Here is a 10,331-nt window from a genome sequence, read left to right on the forward strand (position 1 = left end):
CGCTGACGCCAAGACGACAGCTAGTTTTCCTGGGGTCAAGTCCTGACATACAAAAAACAACAACACTGAAAGCACTTAGGCTATTAAAAATAAAGATAAAAACAATGAAATATAGAAAAGCAACATACATTTTACTTGTCACATAACACAACCTTTCTCAATCAATAATCAAGATGGTATTATGGCTTTGAGAATAAGTACAATCTTAGTCTCTTTTTAAAACCAGTTTTTCCCCTGATATTACGAATCTCAACTGGAAGATTGTTCCAAAGCCCAGTTGACCTATAGGATAACTTTGAATATCCTTCTCCTGCTTTGTGTGCATCAACAATTCATTTTCTCAGGTCCAAACTGATGTCTTTTGTTTTTGCCATGATGCTTTCTCAAGTGACAGCTCAATCCCAACTGACCTTTTTATACTGTGTGTAAATTGGTAGATAATACTCAATTTTAACTTGATTTTACAAGCTTTGAGCATTACAAAGGTAATGCACATCATTGCACAACAGTGTTTTGTTCTATGGCTCATTTAAAAGGTCAGTTCTTAAGGGGGCTAATAATTTTGACCCAGGTAGTTTTTGGTTTTTGTGATATAATTTCATTTCTCTGTGCAAAGTAAAATAATGAAATCATCCAAAATAAAACTAGGATGTTTAAAAAGGCTGTGTAAAAAATTCTTTGCTCTATTTAATAGCATTTGGGAAATAATTAAATAAAAGTGAAATTTTCATGGGGGGGCTAATAATTTCGTCCTCATGTGTATGTGACAAATTGGTTTACAAATGTGCAGCTGATAATTTCAACTGCCTACTATCCAGGTTGTCAGTTCCAGCAGACCCCCCCACAGTCAAAGAGCACAGCAACATTTCCACCTGTACAGCATTAAGCTGATAAAAAATAAAATTACACTGTTTATCTTTCATAATAAATTTTTTTATCAGCTCATCAGAGTTGGAATCAACTGTACAATCCATTTTCTCTCTAAGTTTAGAAACCTTGTTAACAAAGTAGTCATTGAAATAATTTGCGATCTGTGACGGTTTAGTCAAATAAACTCCATTCAATTCAACAAAAGAAGAACAGGTAGATTTTCTTCCCATGATTTCATTGAGTACATTCCACATTCTTTTACTATCTGTACCACTATCAGAGTTTCTTTTTTGAAAATACTTTTTCTTTTTCACTCTGTTCACCTTGGTTACTAGATTCCAGCCCTAACCCTAACCCTAACCCTAAGTACAATAAAGTTTTCTTTCTGCAAGAGAGCTAGAAAGAACGGCAACCTTTTTGGCCTCAGCTCTATGAGCCATCAAACCCTTTAATTCCTTATCAATCCAGGGAGCACCTTTGGCTTTAACAGTAAATTTCTTTAATGGAGCATGATTGTTGACAACTCTCATGTAAAGATCCATAAATAAATTAAGGGATGACGTGGATACCTATCCACGTCATCAATGGCGCATACTAAATCCCATTTAATATTATCCAGTTCCTTTAAAAAATTCTCCTTGTGAATTTCAAAGCTTTTACGCGAACTTTAAACGGTGGTTGCTAATGAGTAGCTAACTAAAACTACAGTGGTTGTCACAGACATTACACGTCATTACGCTGGGAACTCCCTCCCTAATCCTCCTTACAGCCTCTAGTCTTGTTTTTCAGTGCTCTCGTAAATATTAGGTTAATAAACAACTTATTAAGCTAACGTTTAGCTATCTTGTCAAATCCGCTGATTAGATCAATGAAGCATAACGGCCGTGACGTCATTATAATTGAATTTCCCTCGGGATCGCTTGAATTTCCCTCGGGATCAATAAAGTATCTATCTATCTATCTATCTATCTATCTATCTATCTATCTATCTATCTATCTATCTATCTATCTATCTATCTATCTATCTATCTATCTATCTATCTATCTATCTATCTATCTATCTATCTATCTATCTATCTATCTATCTATCTATCTATCTATCTATCTATCTATCTATCTATCTATCTATCTATCTATCTAAACCAACCGCGGTGTAGTTCGCTAGCGCATAACGTTAGCTTTTCACTTCTCTCGGCTACATTAACTCTTCAAACTTCATTATAAATGATCATCTGTAAAGATTATCCCGCTGAACAAAACAGCAACACGTCAGAAACGTGTCACAGAGTTTATTTTCTGCAATGATCCAAATTCCAATGCAAAAATCCCACAGGTGAATTTTCGTAGGAACCACCGGCACAATTTAATAATGAAGTTTATTTAATTGTTAATATAAATTAATAATTATTATTAAACTGAGTTTAATAAACCTTGGAGCACCACCCTGTAAACAGGGAACAACCAAAATACTACAAATATCAGTCTCAAATTACTTAATTAAATACCAATATCATTAGTAATGAATAATCTGTATTTAGTTGAAGGTGTGAAATCCGAACACAAAGAGAAGTGTGCTCTTTAAACAGGATGTCGAGGGGTATCTCCGGACGCCAAGGGAGGACGTGTGAAAGAGAGCGGACACTGGTTGTCCTGGAGTTTTGTAACTTGGGCTTCATGGGAGGGGCACACCTTCAGTCCAATCCAATGAGAGGAGAGGGGTTTCTGGTCCCCCCTTCTTTTCACATGTAGGTGTGAAAAGAAGGTACTGCAAAGGCTTCTGGGACTTTGAGTCTTCTAAAAAGCTCTTTGTTTTGGCTGAGAGTACTCTAATCAGGCTTTTCAGAGGGGAACAGGCCCAAGTCCTTTGTTTGCCTGTTCCTAGAGAAAACACAGGCCAGAGTCCTTTGTTTGCCTGTTTAACTTGGAAGGCCCCAACAGCACGGTGCTGGAAATGCTGATGTGACCGTTTGCTCTACTGGCGCTTGAGGCTCCACGCCATAGACTGTTTATATGATTTACAATATGGTCCACACTAACACTCGTGTTAGCCTTTCTTCTTGTCTTGTCAACAATGTTTTCTCCGTGCTTTGAGCCGATAGGTTCAGTGTTTTCTTGAATGTTGCTATCACTCCTTTCGGCTGCGAAATGATTAGTTGTTTGTCGTGTTTTTCTTCTTCTTTAATGTCAGGTGGCAATTTTGACATTTATATTGACAAAAAATATATTGCAATAATTGTTAGTTGTTTTATTGCCCAAGCCTTGTCTGATCGTCCTTGAACACGCAGAGGTTTTGTCACAAAGCACTCCACCTCAGTTTAACTTTTTTAAGCTTAGTGCAGCACGTGCTGCCTGAAAATCAAGAATTGTGGATACTGGAATTCTAAATTGGTGCATTTCAGTTTTGCTGTTTGCCTTGGGTCATTTTGAATTTCCCTCTGGATACATAAAATGTCTATTTGTTTTTGGTGACTTTGATGATGCTTCTGGCTTCTTAAATAAGCAATGTTTATCTTCACTTTGTCCAGGCCCAAATCAGACCATCAAAGCCCACCCAGTGACAAACACAGCATACTATTGGGCAAATCAACAACCAAGACCAACAAGAACTCTTACATTTCCAGGTTTGTTGACCTTTTTTATTCTGTGTTCTTTGGCAGAACAAATAGTTACAGAAACTCATGAAATATATTTTACACTGAACAACAGCTCTCACTTTGTATATTATTATTATTATTATTATTATTATTAGGGACCGAAGCACTGACAAGTGCGAAGGACCCTATTGAAACCCAAATGATTTTTTTTTTTTGTTCCGCCCCTTCTGAGCCATTTTTGACGGCTTTAACGTGAATGAAAACTCATCAAAATCTCCAAAGTCATCGGGTCTGGCGAAAAAAATGTAATCTTTTCGTCATTTCGTAATCAAAATTCACAAAATGTGTCAGTGGCGCCCCCTTCAAATTTTCAAAAGGGCCTCCCCATTGAGGTTTTTTCATCGTACGTGCACGACAATTTTTATGCACATTAAGCATGCGAGATCTCACATAAAATCCTCTTACATCCATAGTCAAAACCAAAAATGAAGTCCGTCATATTTTTTTTCAATGGCGAAAATTCGCGTTTCACAGGTTAGCTATCTGAACGAACTCCTACAAAAGCGTTTATCCCATTGACACAATGTGAATGTCAGTGTGTTCTCGACATGTTGAAAATCTCTCGTTGTGCTCTGCACGTTATTTCCTCAAAGGGCGTGGTCATACGGAAGCGTTGTTTGTCACAAAGGGGAAGTAGTTTGTTAAGGGGCTTAATATAGTCATACATTCATTAAACATCACACACATGATCCCAGTAGAAAAATTAAACTACAAATGTTAGTATATTAAGTGGGCGTGGCTAAATGACTCAGTGGCGCCCCCTTGAAATTTTCAAAATGGCCTCCCCATTGAGGTTTCTTTGTCCTACATGCATGATAATTTTTATGCTCATTGGGCATGTCAGGAGCTACATAAAATCCTCTTACATCCATAGTCATAACCAAACAGGATGTCCGCCATATTTTTTTGAATGCAATAAAAATGGCCGAAATTCCTTTTTCACAGGTTAGCTATTTGAACGAACTCCTACAACAGCGTTTATCCAATCATCGTAAACTCAGTGTCAGTGTATTCTAGACATGTTGAAGATCTCTCGTTGTGCTCTGCATGTTACTTCCTCAAAGGGCGTGGTTATACAGACGCGTTGTTCGTCACAAACAGGAAGTAGTTTGTTACAGTGCTTAATATAGGTGTAGAGTCATCAAACATAACACACAGGATCCCAGTAGAAAAATTAAACTTGTCATGTTGTTATAATAAGTGGGCGTGGCTAAATGACTCAGTGGCGCCCCCATGAAATTTTAAAAATGGCCTCCCCATAGGGGTTTCTTTATCCTACATGCATGAAATGTTTTATGCTCATTGGGCATGTCAGGAGCTACATAAAATCCTCTTACACCCATGTCATAACCAAACCAGAAGTCCGCCATATTTTTTTTTGAATGGTTCAAATTCGCGTTTGACAGGTTGGCTATTTGAACGAACTCCTCCAAAAGCGTTTATCCGATCATCGTAAACTCAATCTTAGTGTGTTCTAGAAATGTTGAAGATCTCTAGTTGTGCTCCGCACGTTATTTCGTCAAAGGGCGTGGTCATACGGACGCGTTGTTCGTCACAAACAGGAAGTAGTTTGTTACGGGTGGCGCCCCCATGAAATTTTAAAAATGGCCTCCCCATAGGGGTTTCTTCATCCTACATGCATGAAATTTTTTATGCTCATTGGGTATGGCAGGAGCTACATAAAATCCTCTTACACCCATAGTCAAAACTAAACAGGAAGTCCGCCATAATTTTGTGAATGCAAGAAAAACTGCCGAAATTCCTTTTTCACAGGTTAGCTATTTGAACAAACTCCTCCAACAGCATTTATCCGATCGACTCAGTGTCAGTGTATTCTAGACATGTTGAAGATCTCTTGTTCTGCTCCGCACGTTATTTTAATTTATATTGTATTGCCATGTTATTCATTTTTACCTCGTCTGTCTATCCCTATCAGGCCCAAACTGAAGAACATTGACAGGAGCACCGCCCAGCAGTTGGCTATTACTGTAGGGAATGTGACAGTGATCATAACAGACTTTAAGGAGAAGACCCGTTCTTCCTCCACATCTTCATCCACCATTACATCCAGTGTGGGCTCTGAACAACAGCACCAGAGCTCTGGCTCAGAAAGTATAGACAAGGGCTCTTCACGTGCCTCAACACCTAAAGGGGATCTCTCTTTGGGGCATGATGAGTCATTCTGAAGCACCTAGCCCTCCCACCTAGCCCTCCTGAATCACGTTTTTCTTTTTCCACACTACTGGATTGTCCTGTTGGGGGAGAGATACCTCTCCCATAACTGCCCTGCCTTCAATCCATGACCAAACCTGGATGCTGAGAGTAGCTGACTGCCCTAAGAGGAACAGTGCAGTCCAAGAAACAAGAAACATGCTTGTGGAATTTCTGTCATGTTACACCCATGGCACAGGCAGGCTGTGCAAAAAGAAATAACGCCTCAATATCCAAACTACCTTGCAGTAGCGCCCGAACACATGTATGTCATGTTTTATATTTGTACTTGGATGTGACGCCAAGTTGACATTTTTTTGGTAAAGAGGAATTCTCCACTGGGCACAATAACCAACATCATTTATACGACTTTTAACTATTCTGACCCTTTATTTATTACCTGTTGCACCTGTATATTTTGATGTTCTCCTTTTTATGTTTAAGCTTTGCTGTGCAGCTCTGCTGATCGTTCATCTCGTCAGTGTTTTTATTACAACTTAGAAAAGATAGGACATCTTCATACACACTGGTGCTAGATACACTGTGAAGCTATTTTGTAGACCTGGAATTTTTGCATACACATTCAATTCACGTGAAAAAGTGTTGATAAATTTTATTCTCATTTTGTTCAACAACACTGGCTCACTTTGAAATTGTCTGGACCTCTGATATCTGCCCTCTTGTTTTGTACAGGTCAATGTACAATGAAAGACGGTCACATGAGGGTTACATATCTTAATTTTCAACTAGATTGTCATTGATTTAGTATGCTATAGCAGATTTTCTTATACAGTATATGATGTCCTTAATTGTACAGTGTAGGCTATTGTGTAAAACACTAATAGCTGTTATGTTCTGCATTCCATGCTAACATGACGAGTTTACTGGCTGAAGTTACTTGAGCTGGTTGTTCTGTTTGATGAAGAATGCATACACACAGTTCCACTTGGTAAAATCAAACTGTTAAAAGGCAAGTTGTCTCGAATTTTAGAGAATCAATTTTTCGACTGTTGAACACATCTTATCTTCCTTACCTGAAGACAAAAGCAAATATCAAGCAAATTAGCAGATACTAAAATATAACTGAAATAGCAAACAGTTTTAAGTAGAAAACAGAACACCTGACATCAATTTTTACAAGGTTTTAATTCAATTTTCATCATTACTGATACTAGACCAACCGAATTTCTTTTTAAATGTATGAAAATGTATAAAGAATAAATGTGTATATGATATCTTAGTTTTATTTATTGAAGGACCAAAGGAATTTCATATTGACATGCTAAATAGATAATTTGAAATGACATTATCATATGTATGAGATGAATATCAACTTAAATAAAGACTAATTTAATCCATTTCAATGGCGTTCCTATTGCATTATTGTTAATGGAGAAATATAAATCCAGTGAGCCTGAAGACTATCATCAGCTCTAAACCAAGTAGTGGAATGCGTGTTGACTTGATAGGGTGGATTTAAGATGCTAGCTTTAGAAAGCCCCCCTCTTCAGACTGCCAACAGTACTTTATAACTCAAAGTAACTAAAAGATGTTGGAGGTGAAGTTGTCGAGTCTCAAATGACTAAATGCATTATCTAGGATCACTGACTGTATTTTGTCATATAAAATATTTTTCAATCCAGATGACCCATAAGCAGTGAAGCCCAGCAGATTTTGTTTCATGTCTTTCTTGCCTTTGACATGTCGTTCTTCAGTAATCAATGGCATTAAAACACAAAATCAGAGTTCATGGTCCGGGAATTAATTTATCTTGAAACTTGAAATAAATAGTCTGCTTTGTATAAGGAATAGGGCTTTAACAATAATGCAAACAAATTCCTTTTACTGAGTACCCCAACAGAAAGGCTTATTTGTTAAATGAATGAAAAAAAAATCCATTTGGTGATTACATATTGTATGGCCTGTGTAAATTATATTAAAACAGATTAAAGAGAAACACTATTAAGAAGGCATAGGAGCGGAAATCTTTTGCTTCCTTATTCCCACGCAAGCAGTTTTGTTCTTGTGTGTGATCAGTAACCTTAATTTACTATGTAAAGATGGTTACAAATGTTTTGCACCATTATCTAACCACAGACATCCAATTATTGTCGTCCACAAACTAATCTCTTCATGTAACACTGTAATTGTACAATGCTTTTAAAATAATTGCTCAGTTGGTTAAAAAAAAAAAAGGTAAAGTACAATGATAAATTATTATTATTATTATTATGTTTACTCCAGGTTTAGTTTTTTGTGTCATTGCTTCCCTTTGTGAAATGGTCACATTATGTTTCTGGTATGGAAATGTCACAACATTTTCAGTGGATCATTGCTTATTGTCAGGCTTGTAATGTTAAAAATAATTCATGTTTCTTGCATGTGCACGACTGCGCTTAAAGGCTTAAGTGATCGTTTCCCTCTGCTTTAAATAGAAATGTTTATTTATGAACTTTGCTTGTAGTTTTTCACAAATAAAATTGTTAAAAAATATTATTTTTGGTAGCCTTTGTGATCCTATTAATAAAAAACAATAATTGAAGATAATTGAACTGTTTTTTCAATAGAGTTGTTTATAGGAAAAATAGCATTTTTCGTCAATCTACTTAAAAAAGCGTCACTTTTGAGTAAAGTTATATGAGCCATTGTAATTAAATTCCTACCGTTTTTTGTAGTTTTGTACAAACTGTTTGCAGATGTGCAGATTCAGGTGCTTTACAGATAACTCCAGGGACCCATTTCAAAACGAAGGTTGAACAAGCTCAAACCCTGAGCTCTGAGTTGATTTATACTCGGGTGGGAAATTGGAGTGAGTTTATGGATCCAAAACAGCTGATTAGTGTGAGAGCTCCAGCTGCAGCAGCGGTCAATTCAGAACTTCGTCACTCTATATTTTCCAAAACAGGCATAATCAATTAACTACTGTAACTCATCGTGCATTTACTCAAAGCATACCAAAATGGTACAGCCATTACTGAGATACTCCCAAAACCCACAAGTCAAATTTCGTAATGATCAGTTAAACGGTGTGGCCGTGACAACGATAAACGTTTTACTGTAATTGGTACTGAAGGCAAAACATTTAGTATTTCACTAAATGTTTGATCAAACTTCACCAAACTTGTCAACAGCCCTCGGGAAAGTATCAGGATACTGTACGAATATTTTCAGAATTTTATGATGAAATTTTGATAATTTTACCAATTTGAAGTTTTAAGCTGCAAGCTCCATGTGATGTCATAGCCTCACGTCGTGATAGTCTATGTAGAGTCAATGTCTTTACTGTGGCGCAAAGGCTTAGGCCGATGGCAAGTCCACCTAATTCAAAGATACTGGGTTCAATTCCCTAGAAAAACGTATAAGCTTCTCACTAAGTCGCAGACGCCTGGTCGTGTGTTGTGAGGGCTTTTGTTTTCTCAACACTTAAAAAATGTGTGAGTGTTTCTCAATGAACTTTTAAAATATTAGATATCAATTGGAGCAGGTCTTGAAAGCTGATATCTCAAAAACTAAAAGTGCTACAGTTTTCAAACTTGGCCACATGGTTACTGGTTGTCTGCTCATTATAAATGATCCTGTAGCGCCACCATGAGGTCAGTCATTAATTGCTTTGTGTTAAAGGTTTTCAAACTTGGCCACATGTGTACTATGCTATCCTCATACTTTAACCATCTCAAAATATAACTCCTTCTTCCACCTGTTCATATTAGCCATTATGTTCGTATCAAGATAGAGAAAACATAACATTGCTAACATGGCTGCAGCGGAAAAGGGGCGAAAAGTGTTCATTAAATATTTAATCATGCCGGTCAAAACTAGTATACTGAATGGTATTAAACCTGACATAATTTCATAAACATTGTGGCAAGGAACAGATCACAATTCAAAAGATTTTTTGCAGCACTCAGAGGTTCTTAAGAGCACAGTGGCCTCCATAATCCTTAAATGGAAGAAGTTTGAGACGACCAGAACCCTTCCTAGACCTGGCTGTCCAGCCAAACTGAGCAATTGTGGAAGAAGACCCTTGGTGAGAGAGGTAAAGAAAACCAGTCTGGGCTTTTTGGCAGAGTGACCCGACGGAAGCCTCTCTTCAGTGCAAGACAATATGAAAGCCTGCATAGAGTTTGTCTAAAAAACACATGAAGGTTTTAAGATGGGGGGGGGGGGGGCTTAGTATGGAGTTAGTTTAGTGCCAATAAGTCAGAAACTAACAGAAGGCAAATCACAAAAAGATCCACAAATGGGTATACAAAGATCCACAAATGCAAAATGTGATCCACAAATGCAAAACTCGATCCACAAATGCAAAACGTGATTCACAAATGCAACATGATCCACAAATGCAAAACACAATCCACAAAGGCAACATGATCCACAAATGCAAAACGTGATTCACAAATGAAAAACCTGATCCACAAATGCAACATTCAACTACAATAAAAAATGTTCCACAACCGCAAAGGAAGATTTTCATTTGTGGAGCGCCCCCTTTTTTGGCACCCAAAAAAGCACTGCTTTGAGCTGAATCACTCTGACCTGAGTCTGAGCACGCTAAAACAAAGACATTTAATTATTATGAAGGAGAATCTCACCTTG

At 37.3% G+C, this 10,331-nt stretch overlaps 1 protein-coding gene across 2 annotated transcripts in view; it reads left to right on the plus strand.

Annotated features, from left to right (window-relative positions):
• rybpb (RING1 and YY1 binding protein b) overlaps positions 1 to 7,093 on the plus strand; it is a 43,644-nt gene extending 36,551 nt beyond the window's left edge. For both annotated transcript variants that reach the window (XM_079341496.1, XM_079341497.1), the window contains exons 5-6: positions 3,396 to 3,491; positions 5,461 to 7,093. In XM_079341496.1, the coding sequence (XP_079197622.1) occupies positions 3,396 to 3,491; positions 5,461 to 5,710 (346 nt within the window). In that variant the 3' untranslated portion in view covers positions 5,711 to 7,093. The remainder of the gene's footprint in view (positions 1 to 3,395; positions 3,492 to 5,460) is intronic.
• The last annotated feature ends 3,238 nt before the right edge of the window (positions 7,094 to 10,331 follow it).

The sequence above is a fragment of the Symphodus melops genome (genome assembly GCF_947650265.1).
Source record: "Symphodus melops genome assembly, chromosome: 4".
Lineage (NCBI taxonomy): Eukaryota > Metazoa > Chordata > Actinopteri > Labriformes > Labridae > Symphodus > Symphodus melops.